At 41.7% G+C, this 21,007-nt stretch overlaps 1 protein-coding gene across 1 annotated transcript in view; it reads right to left on the bottom strand.

Annotated features, from left to right (window-relative positions):
- Positions 1 to 21,007, bottom strand: part of akna (AT-hook transcription factor) — a 118,519-nt gene that overhangs the window by 76,167 nt on the left and 21,345 nt on the right. Inside the window, exon 3 of the mRNA XM_060841025.1 lies at positions 18,962 to 19,036. Within this exon, the coding sequence (XP_060697008.1) occupies positions 18,962 to 19,036 (75 nt within the window). The remainder of the gene's footprint in view (positions 1 to 18,961; positions 19,037 to 21,007) is intronic.

The following is a 21,007-nucleotide window of genomic DNA, read 5'->3' on the forward strand; positions in this document are numbered from 1 at the left end:
GGTCTAAACTTTAAATACATCAATAAGGATGGAAGGATTCTTCCACCCAGATGCTATTACTTCAGCATTTAAAAATCAATTTTGCATATTCATTGCCAGAACAGGGATTTATATTAGTGTTACTACATGTAGGGAGTGCTGAATTTAATTGATTGTGTTAACACAAAATAACACAGTGTGATTATCAATACCAAGAGTGGAAAGTAATCCAACAGCACATTATTATAATATTCTACTCTTTGTTGAAGTAATGAGAAAAACTGGATCCGTTTGCAGTGGAGGTTCACTTAAAAAGCACAAGAATGGTTGACTCCAAAGGTTAGTGAAAGAATCGGTGCCAGGATATTACTAAAAATGGAGGAGGCCCTCAACTCACTACAACCCAGGAATGATTGGTTAGGGTCAGGAAACGAACATTTCTCAGATTTGAAAAACTTTTCGTTTGAATTGTACAGACAAATTTATAAAATAGTCAAGTTACATTTCTATTAACAGATGAGTTTCTGTGGATGCAAACATCTTTCAAATAGCCTATGGCCACATAACACGATATGTGCTACTGCCATAAAACATCACTAAAACAGTTGGGATTCAATAGTATCTGAGGTATTTTCCATGTTGGAAACAATTCCCTCAAATATATATATCTCAGGCATGAACAAATGGGCTTTGAAGTGACCCATTCCCAAAGTCTTGGCACTGCATTGTACAAAACTATTGCGTTTATCAAAGACAATGCAAACAATGGCTAATAAGATGTTATTTTCCACAGTACCTGTACTGCATATTCTTTATTCTTCCTTGACATTTACCAAATAAAAACTGATTGATCAAAATTCCTTCCACCTTCTAATGCCAATAGTGTATTATGACGCAGATCATCTCTAGGGGTCAGTGTGGGACTATTGTGTAAGCCCAGAAATAACCTTTCAAAAATTCACAGATTGCACCTTCATCACAGGCAGTAATGTGGTGAGCGAGGAGTTAAACACCCATCTGAACACCTTATGTTTACCAAAGGCAAGGTAGCACTGCACCATAATCACAAAGTCCACCTGCCACCGAGTAAAGGAACTGAATTATTGCCCAGTAGTTGATTCCTTTTGTTCCAACTGCTGAATTACTCCACTCTTCATCCTTTATTTCCCCAGCTGGTAACATATTTTTCTTTTTTCATTCATGGGATGAGGGTGTCACTGGCCAAGCAGCATTTATTGCGCATCCCTAATTGTCCAGAAGGCAGTTAAGAGTCAACCACATTGCTGTGGATCTGGACTCACATGTAGGCCAGACCAGGTAAGGATGACAGATTTCCTTCCCTAAAGGACGTTAGTGAACCAGATGATTTTTTTCTGACAATCGACAATGGATTCATGGTTATTATTAGAGTCTTAATTCTTGAAAAACGCTACAACTGATCAATTATGCCCATTGTCTGGTCTCAACATTACATGCAAAAGAAAATACATTAATCCTTTAGTCAAAGCATGTAATGTTACTGAGGCAGCTGTATACAAGTGACTCTAAGGAAGAGTTGGGATTTCACTTCTGAACCTTAGCAGGACAAGGGTAATATTTCCCTGAGGGAAGAAAACCCACTAAACATAAAAACACCATTCTTATTCTTACATGCTTCCATTTAAATAAATGGAGAATTTAGTGTTCAAATTTGCAAAGGTTTGCTCAAGGAAATTTACGGCAGAGAAGTAGTGGGATTCACACTGAATCTGTTTCTATCACTTCACCAGGCAGTGCATTCCAAATCCTAACTACTAAATCCTGTTTAGAACATAGAAAATTACAGTGCTGTACAGGCCCTTCGGCCCTCGATGTTGCATTGACCTGTGGAACCAAACGGAAGCCCATCTATCCTGAACTATTCCATTTCCATCCATATGTTTATCCAATGACCATTTAAATGCCCTTAAAGTTGGCAAGTCTATTACTGTTGCAGGCAATGCACTCCATGCCCCTACTAACCTCTGAGTAAAGTAACTATCTCTGACATCTGCCCTATATCTACCACCCCTCAATTTAAAGCTATGTCCCCTCGTGCTAGCCATCACCATCCGAGGAAACAAGCTCTCACTGTCCACCCTATCTAACCCTCTGATTATCTTATATGTCTCAATTAAGTCACCTCTCAACCTTCTTCTAACGAAAACAGCCTCAAGTTCCTCAGCCATTCCTCATAAGACCTTCCTTCCATACCAGGCAACATTCTAGTAAATCTCCTCTGCACCCTTTCCAATGCTTCCACATCCTTCCGATAATGCGGTGACCATAACTACGCAATACTCCAAGTGCGGCCGCACTAGAGTTTTGTACAGCTGCAGCATGACCTCATGGATCCGAAACTCAATCCCTCTACCAATAAAAGCTAACACACTGTATGCCTTCTTAACAACCCTATCAAACTGGGTGGCAACTTTCAGAGATCTACGTATATGGACACAGGGATCTTTCTGCTCATCTTCATGACCAAGAATCCTACCATTAGTCCAGTACTCTTTATTCCTGTTGTTCCTCCAAAAGTGAATCACGTCATACTTTTCCATATTAAACTCAATTTGCCACCTCTCAGCCGAGCTCTGCAGTTTATTTATGTCTCTCTGTAACCTGCAACACCCTTCAGCACTATCCACAGCTCCACCGACCTTAAATGTCATCCACATATTTACTAAGCCATCCTTCTATGCCATCACCTTGGTCGTTTATAAAAATGACCAACAGCAGTGGCCTCAAAACACATTCTTGTGGTACACCACTAGTAACTGAACTCCAGGATGAACATTTCTCATCAACCACCACCCCCTGTCTTCTTTCAGCTTGCCAATTTCTGACCCAAACTGCTAAAATCACCCTCAATCCCATGCCCCTGTATTATGTGAAGTAGCCTACCGTGCAGAATCTTTTGAAATGTCTTACTGAAATCCATACACCTCATCAACCGCTGTACTCTCATCCACGTGTTTAGTCATCATCTCAAAGAACTCAATAAGGTTTGAGAGGCATGACCTTCCTTTCACAAAACTATGTTGAATATCCCTAATCAACTTTTATTCCTCTCTAGATGATGACAAATCCTATCTTTTATAACCTTTTCCAACAATTTACCCACAACTGAAGTAAGGCTCACTGGTCTATAATTACCAGGGTTGTCTCTACTCCCCTTCTTGAACAAGGGGACAACATTTGCTATGCTCCAGTCTTTTAACACTATTCTTCTTCTAAACAATGAAGACATAAAGATCAAAGCCAAAGACTCTGCAATCTCCTCCTTGTCCTCTCAGGGGATCCTAGGAGACTCAAGCATTTTCACATCTTCCAGAATTGCTAACACCTCCTCCTTTTGAACCTCAATCCTGTCTAGTCTAGTAGCCTGTATCTCAGTATTCTCCTTGACAACATTGGAGAAAGACAACGTGAACACTGATGAAAAACATTCATTTAGCACTTGTCCTATCTCCTTGGACTCCACACACAACTTCCCACTACTGTCTTTGATTGCCACTAATCTTTCTCTAGTCATTCTTTTATTCCTGACATACCTATAGAAAGCTTCAGGGTTTTCCTTGATTCTACCTGCCAACAACTTTTCATGTCCCCTCCTGGCTCTTCTTAGCTCTCTCTTTAGGTCTTTCCTGGCTAACTTGTAACTCTCAAGCGCTATAACTGACCCATTATGTCTCATCCTAACATAAGTATTCTTCTTGACAAGAGATTCAATTTCTTTAATAAACCACAGCTCCCTCACTCGACTACTTCCTCTCTGCCTGACCGGTACATACCTATCAAGGTCATACAGTAGCTGTTCCTTTAATAAGCTCCACATTTCAATTGTGCCCATCCCCTGCAGTTTCCTTCCCAATCCTATACATCCTAAATCTTGCCTAATCGCATCATAATTGCCTTTCCCCAACAATAACTCTCACCCTGTGTTATATACCTATCCCTTTCTATTGATAAAGTAAACATGACCGAATTGTGGTTGCTATCACCAAAGTGTTCACCTACCTCTAAGTATGACACCTGGCCTGGTTCATTACGTAGTACCAAAGCCAATGTGGCCTCGTCCCTTGTTGGCTTGTTTACATACTGTGTTAGGAAACCATTCTGCACACAATGGACAAAAACTGACCCATTTAACGTACTCAAATTATTGTATTTCCAGTCAATTTTGAAAAGTTGAAGTCCCCCATAACAAACTACTCTATTACTCTCGCTCCTATTCAAAATGATCTTTTCTATCCTTTCCTCTACATCTCTGGAACTATTCGGAGGCCTATGGAAAACTCCCAACAGGGTGATCTCTCCTTTCCTGGTTCTAATCTCAGCCCTATCTCAGTAGACGAGTCCTCAAATGTCCTTTCTGTCACCGTAATACTGTTCTTGACTAACAATGCCACACCTCCCCCTCTTTTACCATCTTTTCTGTTCTAACTGAAGCATCTACATCCCGGAACCTGCAACAACCATTTCTGTCCCTGCTCTATCCATGTCTCTGAAACAGCCACAACATCGAAGTCCCAGGTATCAACCAGTGCTGCAAGTTGACCCACTTTATTCCAGATGCTCCTAGCATTGAAGTAGGCACACTTCAAACCACCTTCCTACTTGCTGGTGAACTCTTGCGACCTTGAAACCATATTTCTGACCTCACTACTTTCAACCTCCAGAACGGTGGAATCACAGTGGAACTAAATTGTTTTGTATAAAAGTAATTTCCCTTGGATTCTTTAGGTAATGACTTGATGTAGAGTCTTGTTTAGATATTGGGATCCTGGAGAATCAGCAAAACACCAACACTGCCTCTATACGGGATGATCCGCTGAACAAGAAGTAATCAGGCAGTGCTGAGGTCACTGGTGGGCCTTCCCCTGGAATCAAGACCCTGCGGCCAGGTGTCTCACCTACTGAGAGCTGCTGGTCACTCAGAGCCTGTGCTTAGTAGCACCACTGGGAGGCTGTGGCTATCACTGAAAGAACATATACCAAATTCCCAAGATTGTCGAGTGACCTGGGCCCCAGGGAAGTGGAGGATTTCAAATATTCCTACTCTCCATGACGGAAGAGCCCAAAACATCAGGACAAAAGACAAGGCTGAAGTGTTCGCAACAATTTTCAGCCAGAAGTGCTCAGCGGATGATCCATCGCAGCCTCTTCCAGTGGTCCCCAGCATTACAGATAGCAGTCTTCAGCCAATTTCATTCACGCCATGTGATATCAAGAAATTGTTGAATGCACTGCAAAGGCTATAGGTCTCGACAACCACTCGGCAATTTTACTGAAGGCTTGTGCTCCAGAACTATCTGCTACCCTAGCCAAGCTCTAACACTGGCATCTACCCGACAATGTGGAAAACTGCCCAGCTATGTTCTGTACACAAAAATCAGGACAAGTCCAACCCAGCCAATTACTACCCCATCAGTCTACTCTCACTCATCAGTAAAGTGATGGAAGGTGTCATCAACAGTGCTATCAAGCAGCACCTGCTCAGCACTAACCTGCTCAGTGATGCCCAGTTTTAGTTTCACCAGAGTCACTCAGCTCCTGACCTCATTACAGCCTTGGGTCAAACATGGACAAAGGAGCTAAATTCCAGAGGTGAGGCGAGAGTGACAGCCCTTGACATCAAGGCCACATTTGACTGAGAGCGGCATCAAGAAGCTCTAGAAAAAATGAAAACAATGGATCTCAGGAGCAAACTCTTAGCTGGTTGGAGTCATATCTGGCATATAGGAAGATGGTTGTGGTTGGTCGGTGTTCAATCATCTCAGCTCCAGGACATTTCTACAGGAGTTCCTCAGGGCTGAGTCTTAGGCCCGACCATCTTCAGCTGCTTCATCAATGACTTTCCCTCCATCTTAAGTTCAGAAGGTGTGATTTTCGCAGATGATTGTGCCATTTGCGACCCCTCAGATATTAAGGCAGTGTGTGTCCAAATGCAGCAAGACCTGGATAATATCCAAGAGTGGGCTGACAAGTGGCAAGCATTGTTCACACCACACAAATGATGGGCTAATGACCATCTCGACCAAGACAGAAACTAACCATCATTCTTTCACATTCAATGACACCTACCATCACTGAATCTTTCACTCATCAGCTTATCATCGAGAAAAACTGAATTAGACTAGCCATTAAGTACTGTGACTACAAGAGCAGCGCAGAAGCTGGGAAGCATACAGCAAGTAACTCACTTCCTGACTCCCAAAAGCCATCCATCATCTACAAAGTAAAAGTCAGGAATGTGATGAATGACTACAGCTCCAACAACACTAAAGAAACTTGACATCAAGACGAAGCAGCCCACTTTATTGGCATCACTTTCCCAAATATTCAGTGCCTCCACTACCAATGCTAATAGGGCTACAGAAATTCACCAAGGTTCCTGATACAACTTTCAAATCCACAACTGCTCCTCTCTAGAAGAAGGTGGCGCTGATACATTGGAACATCCTCTAAGCCATTTACCATGCTGATTTGGAAATGTATAACTGTGCTTTCAGCTTTGCTGGGTCAAAATTCTGGAATTCCCTCCCGAAGGGTGATGTGGATCAACCTACAACAGATGAATTACAGCGGGTCAAGAAGGCAGCTCAGAGTCACCTTCTCAAGAACAACTAGGGATGACAGAGCTCCATTAGAAGGCCATCAAACTATCAAGGCAACTAAGCAGCCATTGAAACAAACAGCAATACCTTGATATTGGGAGAAGGACTCTCTTTAATCTGTTCCAATCTGACTTTCACTTGAGAATGAACCTCCTAGAAACCTGACTACAAGGAGCCTCACATTTTGCTCAGAATTCTCTATTTTATAAGACTGTTACTTCTACTCAAGCACCCACTCATCTAAGAAACTAAAAACATTCCATGAAACAGATTAAGGCAACCACACATTGTAATTGCATTGTTTTTCTCATCTGTAGTAATCTTTAGTGTGACTGTGAATATATGTCAGCTTGCATTCTCTGGAACTTGCATATATCAAAAAATAACTTTCTTTATTTCAAAAACTCAAAAATCTTGCTGCTGGGATGATTTAAATTCAATTAATCGTTCAAAGGGTAGAAAGAATCATATCTCACATACAAAACACACTGATGACAGTGTGATAAAACACACACACAGTCTCCATGATACAAAGATTAACATGCAACAACAATGACGCAATTAATGAGAAGCTTAAGATGTGCCATAAAAATGATTTACATAAATGAATTATTGCAAATAATAGTCAGCCAGGTCCAAAATGATAATGGTTATCAATTTTACAGGGAGTGATACTTTGAAGGAATTATGATAATCTGTGCAGAGCAGCTTAGAGTTTTGTGCATCTACTTGAAGCATGGAGACAGCTAATTCTAGCTTATTGGATGCATCGAAAGATGAAATTTAGTACGCTGATTCAAGAAAAAGACAGAACCAGGAAAACTGGACCAGACCGGAAAGGACAGATCTTATTCCATGGACTAGGGCTGACTGTGGGACCACTGTGTAAACCATAGAATCTTCTGGAATATTTTTCAGTGCTATTTATATTTTGTGTTTGATTAATGCAGAGCAGACCAAGCTATCAAAGATAATACGAATGAATGGAACAAGTGTTTCCCTAAAATGTGAAAAGGTCTCTGTTCTGTCTCTGCATTTTTGCCAGTATTTACAATCCATTTCATCCCTCACAATGAACGGAAAGGATATGAGTTGGTGCAGCTGTGTTAAAAATGCTCAGTATTTTGGAGCCTGTATTGGTGATGTAATACAAAAATATATTCGGAGACTAAGGAGTTAGAAGTAACGTGCTAGCAGATAATAAATAAATTGACTTGATTTTACAGTTACTAATAATAAATGGGTCGATAATGTGATAAACATATCAGCTTAATTGAATGTCACATTTCTCGGGTAATATTTTCTGAGTGATGGCACTGTACACAAAAAAGGTGCAAAGCCTCAATTCAAATGAGTCTGTACTCATTTACACGCACATGGTGCTCAGCAGAGAAATGTCTGGAAAAAAAAGCAAGGGAGAGACAAACTTGTTATCATACTTGTGAGGATTTTCTGCAATAGGAACAAATTTGTCAAGTGTCTGTTGTTTCTGTTAGGTGGGGAGACAAGGACTGCAGATGCTGGAAACCAGATTCTGGATTAGTGGTGCTGGAAAAGCACAGCAGCTCAGGCAGCATCCGAGGAGCAGTAAAATCGACGTTTCGGGCAAAAGCCCTTCATCAGGAATAAAGGCAGAGAGCCTGAAGGATGGAGAGATAATAAATGAGAGGAGGGTGGAGGTGGGGAGAAAGTAGCATAGAGTACAATAGGTGAGTGGGGGAGGGGATGAAGGTGATAAGTCAGAGAGGAGGGTGGAGTGGATACGTGGAAAGGAAGATAGGAAGGAAGGACAAGTCATGGGGATAGTGCTGAGCTGGAAGTTTGGAGCTGAGGTGAGGTGGGGGAAGGGGAAATGAGGAAACTGTTGAAGTCCACATTGATGCCCTGGGGTTGAAATGTTCCGAGGCGGAAGATGAGGCGTTCTTCCTTCAGGCGTCGGGTGGTGAGGGAGCGATGGTGAAGGAGGCCCAGGACTTCCATGTCCTCGGCAGAGTGGGAGGGGGAGTTGAAATGTTGGGCCACAGGGCTGTGTGGTTAATTGATGCGGGTGTCCCAGAGATGTTCCCTAAAGTGCTCTGCTAGGAAGCGTCCAGTCTCCCCAATGTAGAGGAGACCTCTCTGCCTGTATTCCTGATGAAGGGCTTTTGCCTGAAAAGTCGATTTTACTGCTCCTTGGATGCTGCCTGAACTGCTGTGCTTTTCCAGCACCTCTCTAATCTAGACTCTGTATTTTAACTGTCATGTAAAAATAAAGTGTGTTTGCTTAAAATCAAAAAGTTTGACCAACTGAATTGCATCTGGAACGCCACACCTTACACTCACCTTTAAAGTAAAAACAAAAGCCCTAGGTCTAGGCTATCTTCTTAATATATTTGGAGGGAATTTAGTTTGGTCCATAACACAACTTTACAAAACACTTTTTTTTACTGTAAGTAGCTTAATTTACAGAACTGCTACTCAAGCATTAGCTGTAGGGATGTTGTTAATGTTGACACGTCTCTGTACTCAGTAGGCACATTGCTCAGTTTTCACAGTAGGAGCCCTTCCGATTGGAGGCCCCTGCCAAGATTTCACTTTCTCCAGTTTTCCAGTGCTTAAATTCCATGGGGAATAATTCAAGCTCCATCTTCAGCCTCAAGTAAAATATCAAACACAAAGAAGAAAAGCTTTGGAAACAGCCAGACTTCCAGAGCAGATTGTATAGTGATGGGATCAAAAAGGATCACTGAGGATTTTCCCAGGAAAGCAGAAAAACCAACTTAGGAGATAGGGCTGGTGCTAACTTCAAGAGTTGCATGTTAGTCCACCCACTGATTAAATATCAAATGCTGAGAAATGTGCAGTGGCCAATTTATTTTTCATTTCAACTTCTCTTTCGCGAAGAATGTAGGGAAATAGATAGTGACACCTTGAAAAATGTCCATATTACAGAGGAGGATGTGCTGGGTATCTTGAAACACATATAAGTAGATAAACCCCCAGGACCTGATCAGGTGTACCCTAGAAATCTGTGGGAAGCTAGGCAAATGATTGCTGGGCCTCTTGCTGAGTTATTTGTATTATTGATAGTCACAGGTGAGGTGCCAGAAGACTGAAGGTTGGCTAACGTGGTGCCATTGTTATAAAGGTGGTATGGACAAACCAGGGAACTATAGACCAGTGAGCCGGACATCAATGATGGGCAAGTTGTTGGAGGGAATCCTGAGGGATAGGATGTACATGTATTTGGAAAGGCAAAAGTTGATTAGGAATAGTCAACATGGCTTTATGCATGGGAAATCATGTCTCACAAACTTGATGGAGATTTTTTGAAGAAGTAACAAAGGATTGATGAGGGCAGAGTGGTAGATGTGATCTATATATACTTCAGTAAGGTGTTCGACAAGGTTCCCCATAGAAGACTGGTGAACAAGCTTAAATCTCATGGAATACAGGGAGAACTAGCCATTTGCTTACAGAATTGTCTCAAAGGTAGAAGATACAGGGTGGCAGTGGAGGGTTGTTATCCAGACTGGAGATGTGTGATCAGTGGAATGCCACAAGGATCAGGGCTGGGTCCACTGCTTTTCATTATTCATATAAATGATTTGGATGTGAGCATAAGAGGTATAGTTAGTAAGTTTGCTGATGACACCAAAATTGGAGGTGTAGTGGACAGCGAAGGAAGTTACCTCAGATTACAATGAGATCTTGATCAGATAGGCCAATGGGCTGAGAAGTGGCAGATGGAGTTTAATTTAGATAAATGTGAGGTGTTGCATTTTGGGAAAGCAAATCTTAGCAGGACTTATACACTTTACGCTAAGGTCCTAGGGAGTGTTGCTGAACAAAGAGATCTTGGAGTGCACGTTCATAGCTCCTTGAAAGTGCAGTCACAGGTAGATGGGATAGTTAGGATATCTGGTTGGCATGGACGAGTTGGACCAAAGGGTCTGTTTCCATACTGTACATCTCTATGACTCTAAATGAGAAAAATGATTCAGGCTGAATTTAAAAAAGATAATGCTTTTCGCTGTTCCACAGATAAGCCACTTGGATCAAAATTACAATCCAAATACTACCATTCTTTAGCCAGAATGTTCGATTTTCTTCCAGTTGGTTTTCTCAGTTAAATTTCAGGTTTAGCACTGGGATTTATTCAGAAAATAACAATATAGGAGAAGCTCCTGTCCTGCACCTTGACCAAATTGCCATTGTGGATAGAGTCTTCTTTTGAGGTGCCTTTGACCACAAAAGTAGCCGGAAGGAGGTTTGGTAAGTGCCAGGTCACAGCTAATGAGTCCTGCTGAGTCTGGTCAGTGGCAAGGTGGAATGGGAATGTTTACCTCTCCAGTATCGGAATCGTAGTCCCTTAGCATGGTTACGTCCAATTGAGATCTGGAGGTGGCTTGCCAGTGATTATATTGGGTCATAGAGATGTACAGCTTGGAAACAAACCCTTTGGTGAACTTGTCCGTGCCGAACAGATATCCTAAATTAATCTAATCCCGTTTGCCAGTACTTGGTCTATATCCCATGAAACCCTTTCTATTCATGTACCCATTCAGATGCCCTTGAACGTTGTAATCACACCAGCCTCTATCACATCCTCTGGCAGCTCATTCCATACATGCACCACCCTCTCCGTGAAAAAGTTGCCTCTTAGTACCCTTTTAAATTTTTACCTTCTCACCCTAAACCTATGCCATCTAGTTCTGTACTCCCCCACCCCAGGGAAAACACTTTGTCTACTTAGCTTATCCATGCCCTTCACGATTTTATAAATCTCTATAAGGTCACTCTTCAGCTTCTAACACTCCAGGGAAAATAGCTCCAGCCTATTCAGCCTCTCCCTATTGTTCAAACCTTCCAACCCTGGCAACATCCTTGTAAATCTTTACATTCTTGACTGGATCTATAGCCCCCAAACCTGCTATTGGATAGCAAAACAGTTAGTTAATAATTGGAACATTGTCAGCAAGACAGAGTTATGGCTTGGAAATGGTCCTAAACTGTGATTGGTTGCAACATACTGAAGATTCTGTATTTTATAAGCAGGGAATGACCCTCCACACACCACCAAGGTCGGGAAGAACTATCTTGGTTCATGTTTTTAAACAAGAGAAACCCGGGGATATTTCCCCCTCATCGCTTGGGGCTAATGTTGATTTGTCTGGAGGATAATAAAAGAATGAAATACTTTCTCATTCCAACATGGGAGTGCCACAAGTTAGGAACAGCATGAGTTAAACACACCATAAATTTTTCCTACACTGTAAAACAAACAACAACTAATTTTCAAGGACGCTTTTCATCCACCACCAATCCTCTGTTTCTCCAAATAAGAGCATAACCTTTTGCCAATTGTTTCTAATTCTATTTGTGAATTGTAGAAGAAAATCTGACTCGCAATTTTCCTGACAATGAGGAAAAAGCAAAATCTTAGTCTCAGCATAATCTCACCTGTAACAGGATTTTTACAATTCTTCATAAGGTTACTTAGTTGCTATGAAACCCTGAGCTAATGTGAAATAAACAAACCATCAGTATTAGCAATAGTTTAACACCATATGCATCCATTCAAGTTCAGACATGCCACCATTCCCAACTATTTGCCAAATAGCTTCCACAGCTTGTTGGTGGGGAGTTCACAGCGGTGACAGAGGAACTCACTGCAAACATTACAGCCACATTATAAGATCCCACACCTTTTTTTCTCAGGAACCTCCCAATCATTACAAAACATAATTAATTATACAATTTCATCATGTCTGAGATGTTGTCATTCTCCTGCGCATCTGACTTCAATGTTTTCCTCCACATCCCCATAACAAATGTAATATGTACCCTTTCTGCATGCTCCTTCACACCTTATAACATCGACTTTATTTCAGACTCCATAGGATCTGAATAACTTCCTCATCTCCACTCTGATTGAGTACAATATCCCCACAGTATTGAATGGTGTTGTATTTCTTACAGTGCTCTGAGCACATTCTGGATGTGCACCTGCAGAAGCATAAAATTCACCTGAGCCATAGAATTCAAATATTTCGATGAAAAGTGGAGACTGAAGAGCCAATTATGAAATAATTTTGATTAAGCTGTTCTGAGATGTCACTTCCAGTCGTTCATGCACGTTTGTGATTGCTGAGTAACTATGGGTTACATTCCACAATACAGAGAAAGAATTGGCTACATTTCAGCACACTTGGAATAATTCTGGCAAGGAAATCTATATTTTGATATTAGAAAATACAATTCATTGTTCACATGCCCATGGCCCATGACAGAGCACCTAACAAGAAGGGCTGTAAGGTTGAACTTATTATTTTATTTTTCTGCCTTAATATTCTACATTTTGGTTTATTTTTCTGTGCTTTAAGATGTCACTGAGGAGTAGCAACATTTTTCACTGTATTTTATAATACATGACAAGAAATCAAATCAAATCGAGTTAAGTTGGATTATATATTATTATCCTTTTCACCAATTCTCTTGTTACTGCTTCAGAAAATCTGAGCTCAATCAGATCAATCAAGAATGATTTGCACTGGGGACATCATTAGTTCAAATTCCCAATGAAATGGTTCTGTGCCTAAACCATTCTCTGTGTTTCTGCTGCATTATGTTAGTCCCACAGTCTGCCAGAGGATGGAGTTTTGAAAAGTACCATCATCATTTAGAAAGAATGGAAATTTGAATAGCCTAAATAAGTGCCATCACCTACACAACATTACTGACAGGCTTTTTCAAATGATTATTCATCATATTATATAAGCATTGCCCTGTTGCAAAAATCAGCCTTGGTGTATGATGTCAGAGACTGCTGCACCATAATACAATGTGACTGAAGTTGCTACAATGTAAAAAAAAATTACTCCTTAGCAAAGTTACAAGGCCTTTACAATGCTGCCTGACCTGCTGCGATCTCTAGCATTTCAGTTCAGATTCCAGCATCGAGTCATTTGCTCCTACAAGGCCTTTACAATGTCTTTATGAAAGTTATATTTGAGATTTTTGGCATTTATTTCCTAAACACAAACACACGCGCACATGTATTATATCCACACACAAACAAATCCTGTGCCAAAACACATCACTACAATGCAAAAAAACATTGTAACAAACTGATACAGCTACTTTTCCTTGATATTGATGAAGGCAGTTCTCAGGTAAAAACTGTTGGATTTCCTGGAGCAATGGGTAACATTTGTGCAGTGTTACTTTGAGTCACTTCAATTACAATCCTGTAGCATGTGTGATTCAGGTTAATAACCTGCCTGGATTTTACCTCAGTGAATGTTTACACTAGGTGCGCCTGATAAAAGAACTGTTTCAATAATTAAGATACTTAGGCAGTCTTAAACACACACCCACCCACCCACAATAGACTTGTAGTCACAAGCTATATTATACCTTATCTGACAAACATACATTGCTCCATAACAGAACATTCCCAAAAGGAGAACAATAAGGTGTGCTGTTGGCTCTGCTAAGATGCTAAAACAATTCCTCATAATCCCCAGGAGCTGCTCACTTGCGCCAATGCAAATATAAAACTGACTCAATAAAATTTATGATATACCCAGCATTAGTTACAAACTTTCCATCCAACGGCAGCAGATGTTATAACGAGGTATCTAATAAACGAAGGGCCAATGGAGGAAAATAATCTACATATCAGTTCAAGCAGCGATGAGGAAATACCATTGAGCACCTAGAGCAATCACCTTTCTCTCAGTCTTGGCTCAATCATATTTTTGACAGGAATCAGCCCAAATAAGCTGCCAAATGCAGATAACTGAACACTGACTGGGATAGATTCTCACAGCTTTTATGGTGACATGATCATTTATGGAGCTCCTAAGCAGTTCCAACAGCTCCGACACCACCTTGCCACAGTCTGTTAGCGCCCTGCTGCAGGTTGAAACGACAACTTAATACATTCACCCCCTTCCAGCTGGCTATAAACCACCACCATCCACCAGATAATGGGGGCTATTCGAGCAGCAGGTAAGAATTTACACTGATTGTGTCACAGGAGACAAAAAGGATTCAAAAACACATGCAATAGTATATGCAGGAGTTGCTGCCCTGACTGTCGAAGGTGTTGGAGGTCAATGTCAGAGAATGGGGCTTCCAAGCAATTCTTCCATTAGGTTGGGAACAAAAGGAGACAAAGGCTTGTAATTCTTTAAACAGGACTGAGAATACAGTTGAGAAGGCATCAATGTTGATGATTAAATATAACATGAGAAAGGGCCTAGGCAAAATCTCTTTCTGACTGTGGTGAGAATGGCAAACAACACCCGAGAGATTAGGGTTGTTTTCCTTCAAACAGGGAAGGCTGAGGGGGTGACATGGCTAAGGTAAACAAAATTGTGAGGGGGAGGGATAGAGGAGACAGGAACAACATGTCTCACTTGGCAGTGAGTTCAAAGAACAGAGGTCATCGATTCAAGCTAATTGGGAAAAGGATTAGAGGGGACATGAAGAAAATTTGTTTTAACACTGAGGGAGGTGGGTGCCTGGAATTTGCTGCTTGAACCAGTGGTTGAGGCAGAGGCCATACACGCTTAAAACAAAACCTGGTTCTGCACTTTGAGTGTTGTAAATTATAGCGCTATGGGCCCTGTGCAGCAAGATGGGATTAGAAAGGGCATCTCAATGTCTTTGGATCAGCATGGATAATATGGGCTGAATGATCCCCTCCTGCACTCTATCATTTCAATTGGCTAACATGCCAACCAGGTATAACTCAGATTATGGAACAGTGTAACAAGATAAAGTCATTGCCAATCATGCTAACACTGAAACACTCAGTGCAATAAACAAAGCAGATAAATTGTGTTGCTCATGTCCCCTTGAACAATCATGAATAATCACCTCTTTGGAAACAATAATTTACGACTTTTGTCCATCCTGGCAGGAGTGGAGAGATTCCTCCCCGCCAAAAAAATGCAAAACATGATAAGTTCCTCTCGAAAGATTTCTTGCTATCCATCAGTTAACATTCCCAAAGCTTTGACAAATAATCCCTTGTGGAATTTGATCACTATCCAGTCCTGACCCAAATAATGAAACTAGCCCTGAGAAGAGGTCTCTCTTTGCTACACAATATTCCCAAGTGAAACAATGGAGCGTGGTCTTAACCACCTTGTATTTGCCTCAAATCTGTAGCTCAATATTTACTTGCAAGACGTCCCAGTTCCCAGGTGGAACACAGGTGTCCATGTGTCGAAAATCTTCCTCATCAAGAGGCTGCTGTGAAATAAAGACCTTATTGACCAAATCCAGCAGAATTACTGTCTATTCCTGTGACAGAAATGTATCCCAAACTACTCCGGAGAGTAGGTGAACGTTTCACTGCATTTCAGCTTGGAAATTCATTTCAAATTATTATACAGAATGCCACCAAACTCTATATACAGGGGAGTCAAATATATTTATTTCATGTTACATGGAACATATAGCTCAACTCAGTATTTGGCCTGGGGTATGTCAGCAATTATGGTCAAACAAACATAGAACACAGAACAATACAGCGCAGAACAGGCCCTTCAGCCCTCAATGTTGCGCCGACCTGTGAACTATTCTCAGCTCGTCCCGCTACACTATCCTATCATCATCCATGTGCTTATTGTTTAAATCTCTCTGATGTGGCTAAGTTAACTACATTGGCAGGTAGGGCATTCCACGCCCTTACCACTCCCTGAGTAAAAGAACCTGCCTCTGACATCTGTCTTAAATCTATCACACCTCAATTTGTAGTCATGCCCCTTCGTACAAGCTGACATCATCATCCTAGGAAAAAGACTTTCATTGTCTACCCGATCTAATCCTCTGACCATCTTGTATGTCTCCATCAAATCCCCTCTCAGCCTTGTTCTTTCCAATGAAAACAGATCCAAGTCTCTCATCCGTTCCTCATAAAACCTTCCCTCCAGACCAGGCAACATCCTTTTCCCATTCCTCTCCATGTAAGTTTCTCAGTATATTCTGCTATTCATTTTATCCTATTTATTTGATTTTCATTTAAATTTCTTTGTGCTGTTTGATACAACCACTCCTTCTGTCAGCAGGTTCTGAATTCTTATTGTATATTTGGTTAGGAAGCTTCTCTTGAATTCTCTATTGGATTTGTTCATCCGTTTGGCTTTCGGTTATAATACACAGTCGTCAAAACAAAAAGTTGTGCTTCTTGCAAGTGCTGCCACCAAGTGGAGTGAGGAGTGTGCACATCGAGCAGCATGGTCCTGCAATGTGATATCACCATCCAGCAACACAGCGGCACAGTTTGCAACACGTTTTGTCTAGCAGGAATTGAGCAAACAAAAAGGAAAGGGATAATTTCAAAGCTGCTATCTGGAATGCTCAACTCCAGCAGCAAACAAACTGGATGCGAGAACAAGTTCTGGGACCAAGAGACGATGGAAGAGATGGACATGAAAAGTCCTGCTTCAGTCAAGTTACTGCAACAAGTCCCAGCAGAACCAACTCATTGATAGGATGTGCAAGGCCAGCAATTTTCATCCATCCCTAATTACCCAAGAACTGAATGGATTGCTAGTCTGTCTCAGAGGGCCAATAGGAGTTATCCACATTGCAATTGGTCTGGAGTCCCATGTAGGCCAGAGCTGGTAATGATGGCACATTTCATTTCTTAAAGGACATCAAAGCACCAGAGGAGTTTCAAAACAATTTGCAGTTGCTATATAGTTGTCTTGAGGCTAGCTTTCAACTCTGTAGACCTTCATCTGCTGACTACAGAAGACATCACATTGCCAAAAGCTGCTGAGAATGGATCAGATTTAACACTGTACACGAGCTGCTGCTGTTTATTTTAGTCACCTGCAGGGGCAACATTTTCTTCCTCATGCAGGAAAATCAAAGAGTGTGTAATTTCACTGCAGCCTGTAAGAATGATTTCCTCCAGTAATGTGGTAACACTCATCATATTAGAGCAATAAAGGGAATCTGAGACAATCAAGTGATTTGATCATTTACTGATTCAACTTTTGCAGTTGCTCTGAAAACAAATGACTGTGAAACATAGGAGAAGCAGTGTGTGAATGCACTGGTACCACCAAACCAAACCCACTCAAAATATTCCGAAGACAGTCCAGACTGTAACATTACAACTTTAAAAGGTAGTTGTAAGGTGTTGCGTAACAGATGCAATTTGATTGGTCAAACTATCATTGATGAATAAGAGAATCAATGTCCATGATTTAAAGCAAAACATACTCTGTTCACCCACTACAGTTAAAATACAACAAAAGAAAGAAGGAATTGGAATAATCTAACTCTACTGGAAAGCTTAACAGAGTAATAGATACAACAACTATTACTAATTAACTGTTCCAATATAGTAACATCCCATCAACACATGCCTTGGCAAAAAAGGCAAATTCAGAAAACAGATCGTCTCACATGTGACTCCAGCACCAGGAAGAAACCGCCGGCTTTTGAGTGTAACCGAGAGAAAAAATAACTACCACTTTTTCCAAGACCCCAACAGCAACTATTGAAAACTGAAACTAAAAATTCTGGTTTTGTAGGAGCTTGACCCCACCCATTCAGGCTGCTTCCATTGTTCCATCTTTTTAGAAGAACCCAAGGCCTCACAAGCTTTTCGACTGCCCACTATCTCAGCTTTAAAACCTCTCTTTCAAAAATAAGGACAAAATGACCTCTTAAAGCCATAATATTGTGACACACTGAACAGGAAATGCAGAGTGTTCCCATCCACAGCCAACTAATATCACCATTCCTTGCCTGTGCACACACCAGCGGCCACTACACTGGCCATTTTGGCAACCAGACATCATTAGCAAAGCTGGTCAAAATTTCTGACTTGCAAGCCATAATTTCTAAATTAAAGTATTTTCTTCACACATTAGCACATTTATTGTGGATCATTTGGAAGTGCTTTTACATCTGAATCACAATCTGAAATTACGTTTCATTCCAAGACTTAGGCACTAAAATCAAGGCGGGCTCACCAATACAGTTATGGGGGAGTGTCACACGATCCTTTTACAGGAGATACTAAGCAGATGTTCGATCTGTCTGCTTGGCAATGTGAAATAACCCATGGAAGTATTTCAAAGAAAAGCCAGGCAGTTATTCCTGGTGCTCTGGTCAATGTTCATACTTCAATCAACGCCAGAAAAGAACATAATGTTTGATCATTATTATCACTGTTCGCTGCATACAAATTGGTTGCTGCATTCCCAAAATCACAACAGCAACTACACTTCAAAATGTATTCAAGAACTGAAAAGCACCTTGGTGGTCACGTAAACCATCACAAACATCCGAATCTTGCTTTGTTTCATTCGGTATGAGTATCTCCCTACCTTAGCCCCAATCCGCAATCGATCAATTGTATTTTCTGCTTCAGCATACTTGGTTAGGAGCCGGCGATAATCCTCCTGTTAATAAGAAAAGTTCAAGTGATTGGGGCTCACTGATGCTCTGTGATTGCCTTTCTCATCAAGTGCAGAGGTACGTACAGGTCATTGGAGACTACAGGCCTTAAATTTCTGTCAATATTTCAGAAAAACTCATGTTGATGCTTTTTGAGCTGATTTCTGGCAAACAAAATAAAACGGGCAGCACTGATAAGACATGGCTAATAACTTCAGCAAGGGCATCATTAAGGAATAACATGAGTATACAACAATTTGTCAATGAGGGGCTTATTATTGAAATGAATGGAAAAGTACACAAACTGTCCTTGACTCATTCTGCCGCCTATCAATTTAGCATCTGTTACTAAATATGTAGCTCTCCTGCTAAAACTGCAAAAACATTTATACTTTCTGAACAGGTAAAGTATTTGATTCCTAACATAACAAATATTCATTGATGGTTTCACAGTACAAAATTATTACTCCTAAATTGCTCTTCAAGTTTTTCAACTGGAAAATGGTGAATTAATGGAACTTGAAAGAGTTCAGAAAAGATTTACAAGGATGTTCCCAGGGTTGGAGGATTTGAGCGACAGGGAGAGGTCTTGTCCCTGGGATGGAGGAGTCCAGAGCTAGAGGGCAAAGGTTTAGGGTGAGAGAGAAAAAGTTAAAAGGGACCTAAAGGGCAACTTTTTCATGCAGAGGGTCATGAGTGTATGGAATGAGCTGCCAGAGGAAGTGGTGGAGGCTGGGACAATTGCAGCGTTTAAAAGGCATCTGGATGGGTATATGCGTAAGGGTTTAGAGGGATATGGGCCAAGTGCTGGCAAATGATGCTAGATTAGTTTAGGATACCTGGTGAGAATGGATGAATTGGAGCGAAGGGTTTCTTTCTGAATTGCACATCTCTATGAATCTATTTGGAATATTTCCAGGAATTATTTATCTATTGCAGTGCTGTCCTTAGTGAGTGCTGCATTGTAGAGAGTCAGCTGGGAGGGAGCGCTGCATGGTCTAGGGTCATCAGGGAGGGAGGGCTGCACTATCATAGGGTCAGTGCTGCACTATCAGGGTCAGTACTGAGGGAGTGCTGCACTGTCGAGGGTCAGTAGGGACGGAATGCTGCAATGTCGCGGGTCAGTAGGGAGGGAATGCTATACTGTCGAGCATCAGTACTGAGGGAGTGTTGCACTGTCGAGGGTCAATAGGGAGGAAGTGCTGCACTGTTGAGGGTCAGTGAGGAGGGAATGCTATACTGTCGAGGGTCTGTAAGGAGGGAATGCTGCACTGTTGAGGGTCAGTGAGGAGGGAATGCTGCACTGTCGACGGTCAGTACTGAGGGAGTGTTGCACTGTCGAGGGTCGGTGAGGAGGGAATGCTCTACTGTCGAGGGTCAGTACTGAGGGAGTGTTGCATTGTCGAAGGTCAATAGGGAGGGAGTGGTGCACTGTCCAGGGTCAGTGAGGAGGGAATGCTGCACTATCGAGGGTCAGTAAGGACGGAGTGCTGCACTGTCCAGAGTCAGTGAGGAGGGAATGCCATACTGTCGAGTGTCAGTACTGAGGGAGTGTTGCACTGTCGAGGGTAAGTAAGGAGGGAATGCTGTACTGTCGAGGGTCAATAAGGAGGGACTGCTGCATTGTCGATGGTCAGTACTAAGGGAGTGTTGCACTGTCGAGGGTCAATAGGGAGGGAATGCTGCACTGTCGAGGGTCAATAAGGAGGGACTGCTGCACTGTCGAGGGTCAGTGAGGAGGGAATGCTATACTGTTGAGGGTCAGTAAGGAGGGAATGCTGCACTGTCAAGGGTCAATAAGGAGGGACTGCTGCACTGTTGAGCGTTAGTAAGGAGGGAAAGCTGCACTGTTGAGCGTTAGTAAGGAGGGAGTGCTGCACTGTTGAGGGTCAGCAGGGAGATAGTGCTACACTGAGGGAATGCTGCAATGAATCAAGACCCCATCTGGCTTCTCAGCGGGATGCAAAAATCTTATA

This window comes from Hemiscyllium ocellatum, chromosome 21 (assembly GCF_020745735.1).
Source record: "Hemiscyllium ocellatum isolate sHemOce1 chromosome 21, sHemOce1.pat.X.cur, whole genome shotgun sequence".
NCBI classification, from domain to species: Eukaryota; Metazoa; Chordata; class Chondrichthyes; order Orectolobiformes; family Hemiscylliidae; genus Hemiscyllium; species Hemiscyllium ocellatum.